The following is a 21,460-nucleotide window of genomic DNA, read 5'->3' on the forward strand; positions in this document are numbered from 1 at the left end:
ACTGGCTGGGCCAGTAGGTATTGCCCAAGAGGAGGAGGAGGTGATGATCAACTTTCTAGAACCACTGTGTCTTTAATCTGCTCTCTGGTTACCCACAGTGCCTATTAGGAGGGATGTCAGATTATTAATCGAATGACCATGCATAGTTTGACATCAGAATTGAGATTTGGAAGGGAACTTGTGGCTGCTGGTGTTCCTATGTGTCTGTACAGGGCAACCTCCATATCCATAGCCTTGTTTTCCACGGTTTCAGTTACCCATGGCCTGAACATGTTACAGGGAACATTCTGGATCCAGGGACCGGGGGCTGCTGGGAAGGCAAATTTCACATTTAAGTGAATTGGTTTGCACCTATCCACAGTTTCAGACTTCCACAATTGGATTGTGTCCCCCCGGTGGGTATGGGGGAAGGTGTGGGAGCGACTGTATCCCTTTAGCTGGTAGTTATGGTAAGTTTGGAAGATCATATTGAAGGGGAATCAAGTCAAGGTGTGTGTTGGTAGTGGGAGGAGTGAATGCTTTGGAAGCCGATCAAGTAATCTGCTTTGTTCTGGATGGCGTCAAGTTTCTTGAGTGTTGGCAGAGCTGCACACCTCCAGACAGACAGAACTTCACATTTCTTGCCTGTCTCCAATTGCCTTTTTGGAAGCTGCAAGTTCATTCATTAGTCAGTGTTGGTTTTGGTAGGTCTGTAACCACAGCTGGCGATGATTTGTTGCAATTTTCTGATTGTTTGTTGAGACATCATACGTTAACTAATTAGGCAAATAAAAGACATTTACAGCCTGTGACAGATGAGAATGCTTCACTAATCCTGAATTGTTCTGTAAAACAGAGTAGAGGACACACAATCCCAAGTTCCAGATATCTTTCGGTCTGTTGCGTTGATCTTTGGGGCCTGCTGTCTGTGTTCTTTACTCAGGCTGATGGAGATGTACCCATAAGGAAATCATAGAATGGAAGCAGGCTGTTCGGCCCTTTGACATTCCAAAGAGCCTCCCACCCAGGCCCAGATACTATCCCGGTAACACTGCATTTCCCATGGCCAATCCATCTAACTTGCACATCTTTGGACTGTGGGAGGAAACCCACATAGGCTCATGGAGAAGGTGCAAATTCCACACACAGACAGTTGCCCAAGGATGGAATTGAACCTGGATCTCTGGCACTGTGAGGCAGCAGTGCTACCATTGAGCCACTATGTTGCCCAGATGGTGGCTCATGGGCTGGTTCCTCTTACTTGCACTCCCGTCTGCCCATCTATTCCCATTGAGATACATTATTTTGGCAGCTCTCTCTCCTGTGCCAATGACCTTTCTAAGACCACTCAGCCAATGACCTCAGGTAGCCACTCACGATGCCAGGATGACTCTTACCCCCTTACCCACTTCCATTGAAAGTTAGCTTTTATTCCTTCTCAGAATAAAGACCCTCTTACTTTCCCTGACACTGCATTTATTATTGTGTTGGGTAATGCACCATAAATCTTCTGTCTGTGCTTCAGGAAGGCTGGTTACTGCTGGGAAATAGTCAAGTGAAGCATCATGCTAAGCAGGAAATAACAACTGTCATTGATAAAACTGTTAATAACGTTGGACCTGGACATTTTCACAGAATCATACAGAACATACAAGGCTCTTCAGCCCATCGATCCAGCACTAACAAAAACAATTCTAAATCTACACTAGTCCCACTTTTCCACACTTTGGACCATAGCCTTGCATGCTATGATGTTTCAAGTGCTCATCCCAAGTACGTTTTTTAAAGGGCATGAAGTTTTCCACCTCAACTACCCTCCCAGGCCATGCATTCCTGACCCCTGCCACCCTCTGGGTAATAACAAAAAACTCCTCAAATCCTCTCCAAATGTTCTGTCTTTCATTTTAAAACTATGCCACTGTTGTTCTTGATCATTCGATAAAGGGGAATAGCTACTTTCTATTCGCTCTGCCCATGCCCCGCAAAATCTTATTCCCCTTAATCAAGTCCTCTCTCAAACTTCTCTGCTCCAGTGAAAACAACCCTTATCGAGCCTCTTCCCTCACAGTTCGCTGTGGGAATACTGCAACAATAGCCTGAGAAGATGATGATTGATCTCCAAGGACTACAAACATCTTCCTTTCTACTGGACGTCAGTCAAACCAGGGGAGAATGTTGATTAGATTAGATTAGATTCCTTACAGTGTGGAAACAGGCCCTTTGGCCCAACAACCCCACACTGACCCTCCGAAGAGTAACCCACCCAGACCCATTTCCCTCTGACTAATGCATCTAACACTACGGGCAATTAGCATGGCCAATTCACCTGACCTGCACATCTTTGGACTGTGGGAGAAAACTGGAGCACCCGGAGGAAACCCGCGCAGACACGGGGAGAACGTGCAAACTCCACACAGACAGTCACCTGAGGCTGGAACCGAACCTGGGACCCTGGTGCTGTGAGGCAGCAGTGCTCACCACTGAGCCACCGTGCTGCCCATTTGTCCGATTCCTTTTGACCTCCGTTTTTCCAGGGCCCCGATGCCACATTTAATCACCCAGAGCCTGTCGTCAAGGGGCGTCACTCTCCTATCGCCTCGACAATGTTGGAGGGTTAATGTTGGGGATTGAATTGAGCTCCATTGAATTTCATGATGCCATGTACAGGGATTTGGCAGAACCTTGGAGGCAATACACTGAGTGAAGAGCTATAGATAATTTCTAATCAGCTGTTTGGAGATGTTAGCACACACCTCTGGAGCAGGTGGACCTTGAACCTGCATCTCTGGGTCAGAGGTAGGGACACTACCACTTCACCTCAAGTGCCCTAGTGAAGAGCTCTTTTCTCCAGCTCTCCTTCTAGACTTAGTAACAATGTTTATCTTAATAATGTAGCTTGTGCCTATTTGCTACCATGCAATAACAGGTTGTCAAGGTAAGAGCCTCTGGTCGACACTCACCACTGGTTGTTGCTTTTCCACAATCAACCCAATAGAAACCCATTGAAAGAAAGGAGGACTGATGGCAGTTTCCTTCTCTCCACAAATACACCAATGCTGAGCTGTTTTTGTCCATGTTTAGACAAAGGCTGTCATGAGGATCGGAGCTGAACCCAAATTGGCTATTGTTGAGCATATTATTGCCATGTAAATGGTGCGCGAAAGTACTGACAATTACTTCCATTAGCTGTCCGATGCCTTAAGGAGGTGAATAGAGTGGTAATTGAGGCATCTTGTGGTACAATGGAAGTGTCCTTACCTCGGAACCGTAGAACATAGAACATAGAAAAGTACAGCACAGAGCAGGCCCTTTGGCCCACGATGTTGTGCTGAGGATTAATCCTAATGTAAAATAAAATAACTTAACCTACATACCCCTTAATTCACTGCTATCCATGTGCATGTCCAGCAGTCATTAAATGTCCCTAATGACTCTGTTTCCACCACCACCGCTGGCAACACATTCCATACATTCACAACTCTGTGTAAAGAACCTTCCTCTGACGTCCCCTCTGTACCTTTCTCCTAATATCTGAAAACTATAACCCCTTGTGCCAGTCAGTCCTGCCCTGGGGAAAAGCCTGTAGCTATTAACTCTATCCATGCCTCTCATTATCTTGTATACCTCGATCAGGTCACCTCTCTTCCTCCTCTCCAGAGAGAAAAGTCCGAGCTTAGTCAACTTCTCTTCATAAGACAAGCCCTCCAGTTCAGGCAGCATCCTGGTAAACCTTCTTTGCACCCTCTCCAAAGCCTCTGTATCTTTCTTATAGCAGGGCGACCAGACCTGGACACAATATTCCAAGTATGGTCTCACCAGAGACTTGTAGAGCTGTAGCAAAACCTCGCGGTTCTTAAACTCGATCCCCCTGTTAATGAAAGCCAAAACACCATATACTTTCTTAACAACCTTTTCCACTGGGGTGGCAACTTTGAGGGATCTATGTACTTGACCACCAAGATGCAGTTTCCTCCCACAGCCTAAAGATGTGCAGGATAGGTGAATTGGCCATGCTAACTTGCCCGTAGTGTTAGGTGAAGGGGTAATGTAGGGGTCTGGGTGGGTTGCTCTTTGGAGGGTCGGTGTGGACTTGTTGGGCCAAAGAGCCTGTTTCCACACTGTAAGTAATCTAATCTAATCTAATACCTCTGTTCCTCCACATTGCCAAGAATTCTGTCTTTAATCCTATATTCAGCATTTGAGTTCGACCTTCCAATATGCATCACTTCGCATTTGTCCAGGTTGAACTCCATCTGCCATTTCTCAGCCCCGCTCTGCATCCTGTCTATGTCGCACTGCAGCCTGCAATAGCCCCCGATACTATCAACGGCACCTCCAACCTTTGTGTCATCTGTAAATTTACTAACCCTCCACTCAACCTCCTCATCCAAGTCATTAATAAAAACTACAAAGAGCAGAGGCCCAAGAACAGAGCCCTGTGGGACCCCACTCAACACTGACCTCCAGGCAGAATACTTTCATCTACAACCACTCTCTGCCTTCTGTCAGCCAACCAATTCTGAATCCAGACAGCCAAATCTTCCTGTACCCCATACTTCCTGAATGAGCTTACCATGGGGAACCCTATCAAATGCCTTGCTGAAGTCCATATACACCACATCCACTGCTCAACCTTTATTGACCTGTCTCGTCACCTCATCAAAGAACTCAGTAAGATTTGTGAGGCATGACCTGCCCCTCACAAAACTATGCTGACTGCCTTTAATTACTCTATGCTTTTCAAAATAGTCATAAATCCTATCCCTCAGAATTGGGTGGCTCAGTGGTTAGCACTGCTGCCTCTCAGCGCCAGAGACCCAGGTTCAGTTCCCGACTCAGGCAACTGTCTGTGTGGAGTTTGCACGTTCTCCCCGTGTCTGCGTGGGTTTCCTCCGGGTGCTCTGGTTTCCTCCCACAGTCCAAAGATGTGCAGGTCAGGTGAACTGGCCATGCTAAATTGCCCGTAGTGTTAGGTAAGGGGTAAATGTAAGGGTATGGGTGGGTTGCGCTTCAGTGGGTCGGTGTGGACTTGTTGGGCCGAAGGGCCTGTTTCCACACTGTAATGTAATCTAATCTAATCTTTCCAAAACCTTGCTGAAAACTCGAGCAAAAAACTCATCAAGGGCTTCCCCTATCTGCTCAGACTTCACGTACAAGTTCCCTCCGCTATTCCTGAAGCCCTACCTTCTCCCTGATCATTCTCTTATTCCTCACATATGAGCAAAATGCCTTTGGGTTCTCCTAATCCTTCTTGCCAATCCTTTCTCGTGCCCTCTCCAGACTCTTGTCAGTCCATTTCTGAGCTCCTTTCTAGCAAGACTGTAATCCTCTAAAGCTGTACTACACTTTGCTACCTCTACCTTAGGTAAGCTGCCTTCTTCCTTTTGACGAGAAGCTCCTCTGTTCTCGCCATCCAAGGTTCCTTATCCTTACCCCTTCTTATCTGGCTCAGAGGAACAAATTTGTGCATCACTCGCAACAACTGCTCCTTAAACAGTCTCCACGTGTCTGCTGTGCAATTTCTGTGGAACAATTGCTCCCAGTCTGCATTTCCCAACTCCTGTCTGATAGCGTCATAATTTCCTTTTCCCCAGTAAAATATCTTCCCTCAGTAACTCCTCCTTTCCCTCTCCAAGGCTATGGTAAATGTTAGGCTGCTGAGATCACCATCACCAAAGTGTTCTCCTATCGCGAGATCTGACACCTGTCCTGGCTCATTGCCACGCACCAAATCCAAAATGGCCTCTCCCCTCATCGGACTGTCTACATACTGAGTAAGGAAACCCTCCTGAGCACACCTGACAAAAACGGCTCCATCCAAAGCATCTGCACTAAGAACATTCCAGTCGATATTGGGAAAGTTGAAATCACCCATAACAACAACCCTGCTACATCTGCATTTTTCCAAAATATGCCAGCCTATGAATTCTTCAATCTCTCTACTGCTCTTAGGGGTCTGCAGAAAACTCCCAATGAGATGGCTGTTCCCTTGCTGTTCTTAACTTCCTGCCCTATCAGCCATACCCGCTAATCTGAAAGCCTGCACAGGACTAAACAACGGAAGAGAAGAAAAGGAAAAAAAAAGTGAAAACCTGAAAACTTACCAAGTTTACAGACTCTTCGTAAGGTTGGAGGAGGTGGGTGGGAGGGAGGCCCTACGGTGTAGGGTCTCGAGTTTAGATCTCACCCACTTAAAAAGTTTCCAGCAGCCCTCGTTTCTCTCTTCCCTCTCTCCTCGCTGCTCTGTTCTAAAAATGTTGAGGCCTATGTTCAAATCCCACCTGTTCCATGTGGAATAGTGTGTGCAGGTCTCCCTGCTAGAGGAAATATGTTGTGAAATTCGAAGGGGTTCAGAAAAGATTAACAAGGATGTTGCCACAGTTAGAAGGTTTGGTCTAGAGGCTGGGGCTATTTTTCTTGTCATGTCGGAGGCTGGGGGAGTGACCTTGTTGAGGTTTATAAGATCAGGAGGGGCATCGATAGAGTGAGTAGCTAACGCCTTTTCCCGAGGGCAGGGGAGTCCACATGTAGAGCGCATAAGTTTAGGGTGCAAGGGGGAAAGATTTAAAAGGGATGTTAGGGCAACTTGTTCTAGCAGAGGATGGTGTGTGTATGAAATGAGTTACCAGAATGATGTGGTGGAGGTGGGTATGATTGCAACATTTTAAAAGGCATCTGGATAGGTACATGAATAGGAAGGGTTTAGAGGGACATGGGCTAAAGTCTGACAAGTGGGACTAGATCAATTTAGGATATCTGGTCAGCAAGGATGAGTTGGACTGAAGGGTCTGTTCCAATGCTGTACAACTCTTTTACTCTGCGATTAAATGTGTAGTTACATCTCTGAACATGTTAATTAGAAAAGACGAGAGAGATAATTGACCATGTTGCATTGAGTTGCATTTGTGTATAGGATGGAGGCAATTTTCCACATTGTCAGGTGGACGCCAGTGTTGTAGCTAAACTGGAACAGCTTGGTTTTGGACCACAAATCTTGAAGATTATTGCTGGGATGTTTTGAGGGTCTGAAGCCTTTGAGGTGTCCAGGTTTAATGGAGCCATAATAATTGCAGCCTTTCAAAGATCATGAGACCTCAAAGCATTTCATTTGAGAGTTATGGCGGGGCACGGTTATTTATATTAATGACTTGGATGAGGAAAATGAATGTACCATAGCCAAGTTTACAGAAACACAAGAACAGGTTGGAGGGCAAGTGGTGAGGCTGTCACAGAGTCTGCGGAGGTTAAGTGAGTGGGTAAAAACTTAGCAGGCACAATATAATGTGAAGAAATGTGAGGTTAGGCAGGAAGAATAAAGGAGCTAAATGTTTATTTAAATGAAGAAAGATTGCAGCGCAGAGGGATCTGGGAGTCCTCATCCATTAATCGCACAAAGTCAATATAGAAGTTCAGCAGATATGAGGGAGGGCAAATGAGATGTTAGCTTTTGTTTCAAAGAGAACGGTGTGTTAACGTTTTGCTAAAACTCAAGTGATTAGTCAGGTCATGGCTGGAATACTGTGGACAGTTTTGCCCAGGAAAGATATACCGGTATTGGAAGTAGCTCAGAGAAGGTTCACTAGGTTGATACCAATTACGCAGGGCCTGTCTTATGAGGAGAGGGTGAGTAGGTTGGACCTATATTCATTGCAATCTCAACGAATGAAAAGTGACCCTATTGAAATATGTAAGATTCCTCAGGAGCTTGGCATGGTCGATACATAGAGATTGTTGCCCCTTGTGGAGAGTCTAGGACTAGAGGGCATACACTCAGACAAAGAATTGTCATTGCTGTGTCCACTATTAAGAAAGACAGATTTTTAATCAGTCAGGAATCAAGGGTCAAGAAGAAAGCAGGAAAGTGGAGTTGAGGATTATCAAATCAGCCATGATCTCATTGAATGGTGGAGCAGACTCGATGGGCTGAATGGCCTCTTTCTGCTTCTACATCTAGTGGTCCTCTTGTAACAAATGCTATTGTTGAGCCAGAACAGTTGCAATTTTTAAATTGTGTAAGATTAGTTTGGGCATAGATACTTTCAATGGAACAACATTTGACATTGTCACTCTGAGCCACAATGGAAGTGAATGTCTTATATGAAATAAGTGCATTTGAAAAGAAGTAAATGATTGCGACATGCATGTTTGTTCCAGTTACACTACGGGAATTCACCGAGGCTCCTTCCAAACCCCATAACCACTTCATCTTGAAGGACGAACAACTGCAGCACCTATAATTTCCCCTTCTAGCCACTCACCGCTCATCTGTGTTCCTTTAGTGTCACTGGATCAAAATCCTGGAACTCCCTCCCTTATGGCATTGTGGTCTACGTCTACAGAAAATGGACTGCAGCGGTTCAAGAAGGCAGCTCACCAGCACCTTCTCAAAGGGCAATAACTGCTGGCCTACTCAGCAATACTCACATCACATCAATGAATAAATATGGAAAGAACGTTTCTAAAACAAAAAATTCCATAGGCATGAGTTGAAGAATAGATTCTTATGATGCCTTTGTTAAATACATCCAAAACCACTGAAATAAAAAAAATCACGTTGAAAGAAAAATGTCATTATTACATTGCTGTTTTAGCCTTGGAATGATTTTGCTTTCCCCTTAATTTAACCATCTGTATTGCACCCCATTCATTATGAGCTGGTTCTAATTCATTGGCACATCTCTGCAAAACTGATGATAAAGTACAACCTTTTAAATAATTAAAGCTTCCCAACTCAGTCTCACTTGACTTCCCCCTCACTTGTTGAATGGGGCTCGCTTTAAAGTCTGCCTGTCTGAGATGAGGCTCCTTTCTCCACTTCACCCTCACATTATTATCTAATGTCCATCACCCAGAGCTTCTCTGAAGACTTAATTGTAAGATGTCAGTGTCGTGCTGGCTTCTGCTAAAGAGTTTGTTTTTGAAGACTGAAAACAAATACCTCTTTAAGTTCTTGTTAGTAACAGACCTTTTTATGTCTAGTGCCAATGCATCAGACCTGTGCCAATCATTTTCTTTTGGCTTCATTGTATCGGGGACCCAAGTGAACATCTGTTCCTATTAAGCTCGACTGCCTTAAACAGCAGAGAGATTATTTGCTGGAAATAGGCCAAAGAATGTCTTGCCTGCTGCAGGATGCGGCACACACCACTGTACGCATATAATTATGAGAAGATAGATGGAGGCCGTTCAGTGGGATTCAGTTTCATGAGGGATGGAATCTTGAGAACTCATGGACAATTACACCAAATGCATTCCGTCTTTCTTGACAACGCACGGCGAAATTCTTAGCTCGTGATTGAGGTGAAAATAACGAATATCTAGTGCAGGCTATTGCAGAGCCTCTTGCTCCCCACTCAAGGGGTGGACGGCACGGTGGCACAGTGGTTAGCACTGCTGCCTCACAGCGCCAGAGACCTGGGTTCAATTCCCGACTCAGGCGACTGACTGTGTGGAGTTTGCACATTCTCCCCGTGTCTGCGTGGGTTTCCTCCGGGTGCTCCAGTTTCCTCCCACATTCCAAAGATGTACAGGTCAGGTGAATTGGCCATGCTAAATTGCCCGTAGTGTTAGGTAAAAAGGGGTAAATGTAGGGGTATGGTTGGGTTGCGCTTCGGCGGGTCAGTGTGGACTTGTTGGGCCGAAGTAATCTAATCTAAAAAAGGGGTCTTTGTGCATGTGTCCTCCACATTTTCATTTCTTGCGCAGAGTCCAGGAGCAGACCCCAAATCGGCTTTTGAGAAAAATGCATGGACCGGTGGCTGCTTGCAGTTCTGTGTGACTGTGGTAGCTTGTAGCTCCTCTTCTGTTGTGTGAATGGTCTGCTTTAGACCCACACTCTGATCTCAAGCCACTGTTTGAAGAAGGGTGCAGGTGGCATCTATTGCCTCCACCACCACAGTAGCAGCAAAGTGTACTATCTACATGATTCATTCCAGGAGTTCACCAAAACTCCTCAGACAGCGCCTTCCAAACCTGTGACCACTTCCATTGAAAAGAGTTACAAATATATGGGAACACCACCACCTGTGAGTTCCCTCCAAGCTGCTCACCATTCTGAATTGGAAATCTATTGCCGTTCCTTCACTGTCACTGGCTCAATATCCTGGAATTCCCTGCCTAAGGTCATAGTGAGTCAATCCACAGCAGGTGGACTGCAGCAGTAAAAGAAAGCAGCTCATCACCACCTTCTCAAGGGCAACTAGGGACGGGCAATAAATGCTGGGCCCAGCCCGCAATGCCCATGACTTGCGAATAAGTGAAAAAAGGATTGGCGCAGTGGCTGAGTGGTTAGCACTGCTGCCTTACAGCGGCAGGGACTGTGGCTTGACTCACGGGCAACTGTCTGTGTGGAGCTTACATGTTCTCCCTGTGTCTGCGTGGGATTCCTTCGGGTGCTCTGGTTTCCTTCGACACTCCAGACATGTGCAGGTCAAGTGGATTGGCCATGCTAGATTGCCCATAGTGTTCAAGGATGTGTGGGTTAGGTGGATTCACCATGTTAAATTGCCCATAGTGTTGAGGGATGTGTAGGTTAGGTGGATTGGCCATAGGGAATGCAAGGTTACAGGGATAGGGTAAGGGGTCTGGGTCTGGATCTGGGTGGGTTGCGATTCAGAGGATGGGTGTGAACTCAATGGGCTGAAGGGCCTGCTTTTACACTGTAGGGATTTTGTGATCTCCTGTGACAAGCCTGAGAATGACTACTGGAATCATCAACAGGTCAGCACTGACCTGAGTTGCTACTTTGACGCAAAGTTGGATCCATGTCCAGATGTTTATATCCATGTCCAGATGTTGTGGGAATGGTAATACTTGCTGTGAATAGTGTGTTCAAGGCACCAGAATCGAGAGAGTGTTTCATTGTTGGAGTTGCTGGCTTTTGTATATAATAGGAAAACATTATCCATCTGCCCACTGATGTAGAGATAAAAACAAAATCATATTGATGAAGAGCAGGAGAGTTTAGCTATCAAAAACAATTTGCTGAATATGGATTGCTTGAGGCTGAGTTAACTGAAGCCTATAAAATTGTAAGGGTTCTAGGTGGGTTTTTCCAATTCAGTCTATTTTAGTAGCCAGCTGAGAGAGTTTTCAGTGAACTCAAAATGTTAACCTCTGCAGTCTTCCCAAAGACACTACCAGACCCTCTGAGTTTTTCCAGCAATTTATGATTCTTCTCGGTTTTAGATTTTGAAATAATTGATGGAAGGATTACAGGGGAGCTAAGGAAATTATGCATGCAAAGGATGGTAGGGGTTTAGTATTTACTTGTCACAGGACAGTCCTTACATTCAAAGAGTTGTTAGATATACACTGGAATTGCCAGAACATAGAAGGCAACACATTTAGTGTTTAAAAGGGAGATTAGCCTGGATAACTCTTCCTTTCTCGGCAAGCATGTTTACAATGGACCAAATGGTCTTTTTTTTGTAACGCTGTCTGGAGTGGGACTGAAACCCACAGTTTCCATGACTCAACAGCAAAAGTGCTACCCACTGAATCAAGATTAATACCTTTCAGCACTTTGCTGCTTGTGGAGTTGTGTAACACCAGCATGTCTGCACTCCAAAGATAATTCATCATGTGAAGACAATTCAGTGTGATAAGGCACTATGTATAAATGTAAGTATTATTAATTTATCTCTCAGGTCTGTTTACTCTGCATTCATTTCAGACTCTGCCATTTGAGATTAAATATTTCCTTCTGAATAGTAATCTACGCCATCATCTAATGACTACTGTGTCGGTATATCGTATCTTTTACTACAGCACCATTCAACAGAACATTTTGTATTCCATTTTTATTAATGTCAGTTTCAACCATAAATCTTTTATCTTGTGTTTGCTATGTCACTTTTTCACCAAATCCTACTTTCTCCCTAACTTTTTGTTCTTTTTTTTAACCCAGCTGTGTGGAATTTCAAAGGGACACATGAGCATCATATCCCTCTCCAAATCGGAGATACAGTCAACATCCTCCAAACCTGCGAAGGTGAGTGTGGCAATTGTTACAAAGTCCAGGTTTGATGCTGACGTTTCTGGTGTAAATTCTTCTGAGGCAAATAAGCGGGCAAGTGAGAGCAGCCAGCTAACTGAAGGTTTTTTTTAAGATTAGATTACTTACAGTGTGGAAACAGGCCCTTCGGCCCAACAAGTCCACACCGACCCGCCGAAGCGCAACCCACCCAGACCCAGTCCCCTACATTTACCCCTTCACCTAACACTACGGACAATTTAACTTGGCCAATTCACCTAACCTGCAGGTTTTTGGTCTGTGGGAGGAAACCGGAGCACCCGGAGGAAACCCACGCAGACACGGGGAGAACGTGCAAACTCCACGCAGAGAGTCACCTGAGGCCGGAATTGAACCCGGGTCTCTGGTGCTGTGAGGCAGCAGTGCTAACCACTGTGCCACCGTGCCGCCCACTAACAAGGTATCTTGGTGTTTCCTGGATGGTGTGAAACAATTCAGTCAGGTTGATCATGCATTCATGTCGGGTTTAGGGTGATGTGTAAAGGTAGGAGTGGTATCCTGAGGGGGGATTGAGGTTGTTGCTGTTTTACTTCATTTTATTATTTTTAAAATTTCTTTTAGTCTTATCTCATAGAGGGCTATAGCACAAAATGAGGCCAGTCAAGGCAGCGTATGCTTTTCCAGAGAACAATATATCTTGCAATTCTTATTCCTTCAGGCACTTATCCAGTTCCCTTTGGAAAGCTACTATTAAATCTAGTCTAACCCACATATCACCCCTCCTATCTTCGTCTATTCCTGAGGTTCCAGGCATTACAGAAGATAGTCTTTGGCTAATATAGAATCATAGAGTCATATAGCAGGGCAACATACCCTTTGGTTCAACTCAACCAAGTTTCCCAAATTAACCTCGTCCCACGTGCCTACATTTGGCCCGTATCCTTCTAAACGTTTCTCATCCATGTACCTGTCCAAATGTCTTTTAAATGTTATAATTATACCTGTATCGACCACTTCATCTGGCACATGTAATATCAAGAAATGTTTCAAGGCATCGGACATTGCAAAGTTTATTGGCTTGAATGATATTTTGGAAGTAATATTGAAGACTTGTGCTCTGAAATTAGCCAAGTCCCCTAGCCAAGTTGTCCCAGCAAAGCCATAGCACTGACAACTGCTTGACAGTGCAGAAAAGTGTTCAGCCATGTCCTGTCCACAAAATAATGACATATTCCATTCTGCAAATAAACGGTCTATTCTTGATAATCAGTCAAATGATGGAAGGTGTGGTTGACTGTGCTATCAATATCACTTAGCAATAACCTGCTCTTTGAAATTCCCTGTGCTAGCACCTTCAAAACCTGCACCCTCTTCTACCATGAAAGATAAGTACAGATGTATTGGAACACTGCCATCTGCAAGTTCTTATCTCGATGTCACACAACATGCTAATGTGGAACTAATATTGCCGTTCCTTCAGGGAGTCCCTCTCCAACTGCGCTGAGACTCTACCTAGACCATGTGGACTGCAGTGTTTCACCATCATCTTAAGGGCATTTGTGGATGGACAATAAGATCCAGCTTGGACAGTAAAGCCTGTGAAATAATACATGGCAAAAAAACCAAGTTTCTAAAAGAAGCTTCTCTTCCTCCTCCTTGCGCCAATTGGTTCTACCCATCAATGAGCCTTTAAACCGGGATCTTTTTGTCTGTATTTACTTAATATAATTGTTCCTGATTTTTGCACCTCCGTCAAATGTTATACACCATGTTCACCAACTCCACTTTCCTCCATCTATCTGAAATTGCTTGTCTTTGGAACCACTTTCAGTGAATTTATTCTGTATCTTCTACCAAGGCTCCTCATCCTTACTAAACTCTGGTTCTGAGTTGAGCACATAATATTCCAGCTGGGGAGAAGCTAATCTTTTGAGTCTGGCCTTTGCCTGATTTACTAGCCTGTACAGCCTACGTCTGACTCAATTATAATCGAGTGCAAGTGGATGGATTTTGAATGGGTTAAATTAGGGGCCAGGATCGTGTATCTAATTTGTGAAGCTCAGCAGTCCCTTTGCTGTATTAACTGCGAGTGCTTACTTGTCGGTTATCTTCAATTATCTCTGTGTAAAGACCCTGAGGTCTCTCTGTTCTTGCATACTTGTGGGATTTTCGAATCAATCTGTTCAGTGGTGTTGCTACACATCTCTGGAGAAGGTAGGAGTTGGGCCTGGCCTTCAGGCCTAGAGGCTGGGACACTGCCACTATGCCCCAAGATGTTTGCAATGTTTAATCATATTATGTTTTTCATGTTGAACCTCCCTCATTGTGCACCTGACATTCCATTAACCCTCTGTGTTCTTTTGACTCTTCCTTGCCGTTTATTACATTTTATTATCTGAATGATGGCAGTTTAGGAAAAGGTGAGGTGCAACAAGGGAGCAGTCACTGAAGATTGGCATGCAGATGCATCAGGCAGTGAGGAAAGCTAATGGGACATGCTGGCCTTCATCGTGAGAAGATTTGAGGATAGGAGTAGGGATGTCTTGCAACAGTTAACAGGGCCTTGGTGAGGCCACACCTTGAGTATTATGTTGGTCTCCTACTTTGAGTAAGGACATTCTCATTATTGAAGGAGTCTAGCGAAGGTTCACCAGACTGATTCCCAGGATGGCAGGACTGACCTAGGAGGAAAGACTGGATCAATTGGGTTTGTACTCACTGGAATTATGAAGAATGAGGGAGGGATCTCAAAGAAACATATAAAATCCTGATGGGACCAGACAGGCTAGATGTGGGAAGACTGTTCCCGATGTTGGGCAAGTCCAGATCTAGGGGCTCACAGCCTAAGAATAAAGGGTAAGCCATTCAGAATTGAGATGAGGAAGAATTTCTTCACTCAGAGAATGTGATCCTGTGGAATTCTCTCCCACAGGAAGCTGTTGGGGCCAGATCATTAGATACATTCAAAAGGGAGCTGGACGTGGCCCTAGCAGTTAAAGGGATCAAGGGTGGTGGAGATAAAGTAGGAATGGAATACTGACAATGCATGATCAGCTATGATCACATTGAATGGTGGCGTAGGCGAAAAGGGCCGAATGGCCTACTCCTGCACCTATTTCCTTTGCTTCAAATGTGTCCTGTGCAAATTGTGCTCTGTATTTCAAATCCAAGGAATTAATGTCTTTCAAAAGCAACAGTGGTCTGAATGTTGAACCTTAAGGAATTCCATTGTTACGTGATGAAGGTATACAAAAACAGGCATTCCCTATGGATTAAGGATGAGAGAGAACGATTACCTAGAATGTGTCAGGAAATGCTCACCTTCCAGCAGAAGAGATTTAATCGAGGTGTTGGAAATTGTAAATTTTGATCCCACATATTGGGCGAAACTATTTCCATTGGGAGGAGAGTTGGAAAAGAGAAGATAGATTTGAAACAATTTGCAAAGCGTCACAGAGAGACGTGAAGAACATATTTTACGCAACGAGCTATGTTCTGCAAATCACTGTCTCAAAGGCAGTACAAAATAAAAAATCACACAATACGTGGGCGGCACGGTGGCACAGTGGTTAGCACTGCTGCCTCACAGCGCCAAAGACCCGCCACGGCACGACTGACTGTGTGGAGTTTGCACATTCTCCCTGTGTCTGCGTGGGTTTCCTCCGGGTGCTCCGGTTTCCTCCCACAGTCCAAAGATGTGCAGGTTAGGTAAATTGGCCATGCTAAATTGCCCGTAGTGTTAGGTAAGGGGTAAATGTAGGGGTATGGGTGGGTTGCGCTTCGGCGGGTCGGTGTGGACTTGTTGGGCCGAAGGGCCTGTTTCCACCCTGTAAGTAATCTAATCTAATCTAAATCAGGTTATAGTCCAACAGATTTAATTGGAAGCACTAGTTTTCGGAGTGCTGCTCCTTCATCAGATGGTTGAAGGAGCAGTCCTCCGAAAGCTAATGTGCTTCCAATTAAATCTGTTGGACTATAACCTGGTGTTGTGTGATTTGTCCACCCCAGTCCAACACCAGCATCTCCAAATCAAAGGCAGTAGAAAGAGATTCAATAGTAACCTTGAAAAAGGAATTGATTATGTACTTAAAAAAAAACAAAATGTTGAGCCATGCTTTGAGGAGGAGAACAGCTTTCCATCTCTTTCAAAAGTCAATATAAGTCCCGATTGAAATGGGGTCTCCGTTATGTTGTGTGAATCAATGAGTCCATGATAGTACAGTCAAGGTAGAGATGTTACAGGACGAATGATGGGATGAGAAATGGATAAAATGGTTATTGAATTTACAAAATGTGAAGAATTACATTATGACTGTGGAGCACCTCCAAAACAGGAGATTCTCCACAGGCTTGAATTTTGGATTTGGGGAATTGAACTGTGGCTGGAGTATCTATTGTGCAACCATATGGACTATGTGGATAGCCCATATGTGGAAGTAGTCACACTGCAGGTTAGAAATGCGCAGGTAGAATGAGAATGGGTAATTTTAAGACAGTTATGGACAACTAGGCAGCTAGTGCAGGAGTCTTCCTGAGTACATGTTATGATCTTGAGTAAACCCCTCTGCTAATTTAAACCCGACACACAGAGAAACTCATCTCGTGCCATAACCTGTTAAATTTCAAGAGGCAAAGAGCTATCCCAGAGGTCACTATTTAAAGTTAAAATTAACAATTTATTCTCTAAGTCCAACAGAGAATATTAAAACCAACTACGACTTACAAATCCTTTCTCTTAAACCTATCTTTTACCTCCCACTCTACAATACTGGTCTAGTAAAAATTCCTGATCAAAATTTACAAAAAAAAATCACGTTTCAAAAATCACTCAGCTTTGTCAATTCTCGTTTGTAGATTTTCCTCTATAGGTTTTTTCTAGGTTGGTTTTGATGTTTTGCTCTTCAGAGAGCTCTTCAACTTGCAATCTATATTTGTGGATCTCCTTCTAACTATTAAAAATGTCCGTTTTTATACCCCAAAGCATTGGAACATTTCATTGGTTTTAATATTATTAAAATACTAAATTCAAGTTTGATTTGATTTTGGTATCTTGGAGCATAATTTAAACTGGCCGAAATTGAATTTGTGTTTGTTCCGTGGTTACAAATAGCTGCTGCTATTTGTTTCAACCAAGCATTATACTCTTACTTTATTCAGGACTCTGTGCTTTGTAATTTCTTGGTAGCTTTTCACTTCTCTTAAAGGTACGGTACACCTCTACAGCTTCATAGCATATATCATATTTGTTCAGTTCCATTTTGCATATTTGTGAGGTTGATGGTTACTCAGGGAATGTAGCCATAGCCAAGATCATTGATGAAAGAGCACTAGTTATCAGAGAATCTACTGTCAGATCATTAGACGGCTCTCTCTGGGATGGTGTGATGCCTCCCTGGTGGCAAACTCAAAGTTGTCATAAAGTGGCAGCAAGACTACGAGGGGTCAGTGAGAAATTGTTGCTACAAACAGTTAGGCAAGAGGTGAGGTTCTGAAAGCAGAATTCAGGAAGGAAATTAAGATAATCAATTTGCCAAAAATAGTAATTTCTTCTTCAATTAGGAGGTCGTAGAATCATAGAGGTTTACAGAACAGAAACAGACTCTTTGGTCCAACTCGTCCATGCTGACCAGATGTCCTAAATTCACCTTGTCCTACTTGCCAGCACTTGGCCCATATCCCTCTAAACCCTTCCTGTTCATGTACCATTCCGATGCCTTTTAACTGTTGTTATTATGCCAGCCTCTACCATTTCCTTTGGCACCTCATTCCAGACACTCACTTTTTTCTGTGTGAAAAAGTTGCCCCATTGCTCCCTTTTAAGTTTTTTTCCTTCTCACCCTAAACCTATGCCCTTTAGTTCTGGACTCCCCGACCCCAGGGAAAAGACCTTGTCTATTTATCTTATCCATGCCCCTCATGATTTTATAAACCTCTATAAGGTCACCCCTCAGCTTCCGATGCTCCAGGGAAAATAGCTCCAGCCTGTTCAGCCACTCCCTATAGCTCAAACCCTTCAATCCTGGCAGCATTCCTGTAAATTTTTCTGAACTCTTTCAAGTTTCACAACATCCTTCCTCCAGGAGGGAGATCTATAGGTGTTTTTAGAACCGTAGGGGTTTAGAAGGATGAAGGAAATGGAAAACAGAATATGAATGCAATCTAGCAAAAAACATAAAAATGTATAGCAAAAGCTTCTGTAGCTATGTAAAGTTATAAAGATGAGTCCATTACAGGTAGTCAGAAGAATTTATAATGGGGAAAGAGAAATGATGCAGAAGCGAAATGATGACTTTGTATCTATTCTCAAAGGAAGATGCAAGAAGTCTCCCAGAATTAGAAATCTAAGTGACTAAGGAGAATGAGAAATTAAAGTTTGTACAGGAGAAATTAATGAGATTGGAAGTTGATAAGTATGATATTCAAAATCCCAAAGTGTTGAAGGAGATGGTTTTAGAGACAGTCGATACATTTTCCATTTGCATATATTCTGGAATGATTCCTACAGATTGGATGCTTGCAATTATCACCCCATTACTTACGAAGGCAGCAGGAAAGGAAACGGTGATAAGATAATCCGGACCTGGGCACCAGGCATGCAACACGTCCTGCAGGACTGTCGATCCTGGCCACAGAACAGTATCTATTCCTCTGACTATACTATCCCCAATTACAACTAGAACATAGAAAAGTACATCACAGAACGGGCCCTTCAGCCCACAATGTTGTGCCGAGGAGTATACCTAATCTAAAATAAAATAACTTAACCTGCGCAACCCTCAATTCACTGCTATCCATGTGCATGTCCAACGGTCCCTAATAACTCTGCTTCCACCACCACTGCTGGCAACGCATTCCATGCATTCACAATTTTTGCAAAAAGAACCTACCTCTGATGTCTCCTCGATACCGTCTTCCTAATATCTTAAAACTATGACTCCTTGTGCCAGTCAGTCCTGCCCTGGGGAAAAGTTTTGGGCTATTGTCTCTATCCATGCCCCTCATTGCCTTGTATATCTTGCTCTCTTCCTCCTTCTCTCCAGAGAGAAGAGTCTGAACTTAGTCAACCTTTCTTTGTAAGACAAGCCCTCCAGTCCAGGCAGCATCCTTATAAACCTTCTTTGCACCTACATTTCTCTTTTCTCCCTTCTCTTGAACCTGTGTAACAGTGCTATCGTCAGTTTACTCATCCTCCTGCAGTGCCCACTCTCATCATAGAGGGAGCAAGAATCTCAAATCTGTTCAACCAGTTCATGGGCTGAGACTCCCTTATCAGTATTTCCTGGATCCCTCTACTTTGCTTGTAGTCACACCCTCCTGTCTCTGACTACTGACCCATTTTGAGGTAGTCCATCTAAGGGTATGACATCCACCTGAAACATAACATCCCCTTAACTCATCCCTTCCCTGATACTCAAATTTCTGCTCATCAACTCTGAACTGCATTTCCTCCTGCAACCAACCCTTCTGACAGATGTGGTCACTGTGAACCACAATGGTTTCCACCAAATCCCATTATCATGCAGGTACAACATATCGCTGGTCTGGCGTCTCTATTTTAATTACTGACTTCATAATTTGATTTTTAAATATTTTCTATTTCAGTTTGTAGCCTGCAAATATCTCTCTGATTTACCTTCAATCTTCAACCTATAATAGATCTTCAAATTAGTAGCTATCACCAATAAAAGAACTTATGGTTGACCTGTCACGTTACTCTTTTGTGATGGGTCCCTGATCCTGGGCTGTTAATTTATCCTGTTTAAACAAACTGACAACTATGAGCCAAAAAGAAATCCAAACAAAAAGAACCAGTTCCCCTTCGCACCAAATTCTCACACTGCGTCCATAATTACCCGAACTATATACTCACTCGGGCTGTGTCTCACTGTGGATTTGATCGCTTTTCCTGACTGTGGGAAGCTTACCGAAAGCTTTCGTGTAGATTTTGTAAATCTACAATACAACAGCAACTGATGGATGATATGATGCTGTACACTTATTCAATTCACCAAATGACACACAAATATTAAGGAAAATTCCACTTTGCGTTTTGCAGAAGTAAAGACCCTTAAGTCAAATAAGTGCGTGTGACAGTGCTTTAATATATTGGTTATACTTGACTAAATAAATTTTCCTCTTTAAAACTTCGATAGCTGATTGCACAGACTAATGGTGTAAAGGTTAATTAAAGAGACAGCCCAATGACCACCAGTCACTGCACTTCCCAGGAATTACAATACAAGGAAATTTAGGTTAGATTACTTACAGTGTGGAAACAGGCCCTTCGGCCCAACAAGTCCACACCGACCCGCAACCCACCCAGACCCATTCCCCTATATTTACCCCTTCACCTAACACTATGGACAATTTAGCATGGCCAATTCACCTAACCTGCACATCTTTGTGATTGTGGGAGCAAACTGGAACACTCAGAGGAAACCCACACAGACACGGGGAGAATGTGCAAACATTCCATACAGAGAGTTGCCTGAGGCAGGAATTGAACCCGGGTCTCTGGCGCTGTGAGGCAGCAGTGCTAACCACTGTGCCACTAAGCCGCCCACTTTTAAACCATGTAATTATGAAATGAAATGAATTGGATTGAATTCAGCACAAGCAAAACTGAGCAAGTGCACTGACTGAAAAACTCAATCCAAAATCAACCTGAACTCTTGTTTTAAAAAAAATCTTATACGTGCTTAGAGGGGTCAGGCAATGTCTGATTTACAGAACTCAGGGCAGTAAGAAATAATCTAAAACTGAACAAGCAACAGTAATGATAGTCAGGACTCTGAAGATCACATTGAACACCTTGGGGATGTTAAATTCACCTGGCCTGCACCAGATCATGGTAGGAGGGCAAATATGCATTCATTCAAGATTTAGTGCACCCTATTGCTGGGTCTACTTTCTGCTCCTGAGATGGAAGAAAGCAAAGTAGAGAAGGGCTAATTTTTTATATTCACTTGTGGGACATGGGGTCACTGGCTCGGCCAGCATTTATTGTCTGTCCCTGGTTGTCCCTTGAGAAGGTAGTGGTGAGCTGCCTTCTTGAACCGCTGCAGTCCATGTGCTGTAGGTGAACTCACAATGCCCTTCGTGGGGGGAATTGATGTAATCACTTTCACAACTTCAGAATACTGTACTTTGAAGCAATGCAGCCAATGAGTCACTTTTAAGATGTAGTCACTCCTGTTTGTAGATAGAATCTTTGAGTTGTACAGCTCTGAAACAGACCCATCAGTCCAACTCATCCATGCTAACAAGTAACCTAAATATATCCAGTCCCATTTGCCAGTGTTTGGCCCATATCCCTCTAAACCCTTCCTATTCATATGCCAATCCGGGTGCCTTTTAACTGTTGTAATTGTACCAGCCTCCACCACTTCCTCTCGCAGCTCATTCCGTACACTCACCAACCTCAGTGTGGAAAATGTTGCCCCTTTGGACCCTTTTATATCCCTCCTCACCTTAAACCTAAGCCCTATAGTTTTGAACTCGCCTACC

The 21,460-nt window shown here is 43.8% G+C and overlaps 1 protein-coding gene across 2 annotated transcripts in view; it reads left to right on the forward strand.

Moving 5' to 3' along the window:
* Nucleotides 1-21,460, forward strand: part of LOC140481344 (dedicator of cytokinesis protein 2-like) — a 1,260,160-nt gene that overhangs the window by 58,320 nt on the left and 1,180,380 nt on the right. For both annotated transcript variants that reach the window (XM_072577382.1, XM_072577391.1), the window contains exon 2: nucleotides 11,888-11,971. In XM_072577382.1, the coding sequence (XP_072433483.1) occupies nucleotides 11,888-11,971 (84 nt within the window). The remainder of the gene's footprint in view (nucleotides 1-11,887; nucleotides 11,972-21,460) is intronic.

The sequence above is a fragment of the Chiloscyllium punctatum genome, chromosome 1 (genome assembly GCF_047496795.1).
Source record: "Chiloscyllium punctatum isolate Juve2018m chromosome 1, sChiPun1.3, whole genome shotgun sequence".
Classification (NCBI taxonomy): Eukaryota; Metazoa; Chordata; class Chondrichthyes; order Orectolobiformes; family Hemiscylliidae; genus Chiloscyllium; species Chiloscyllium punctatum.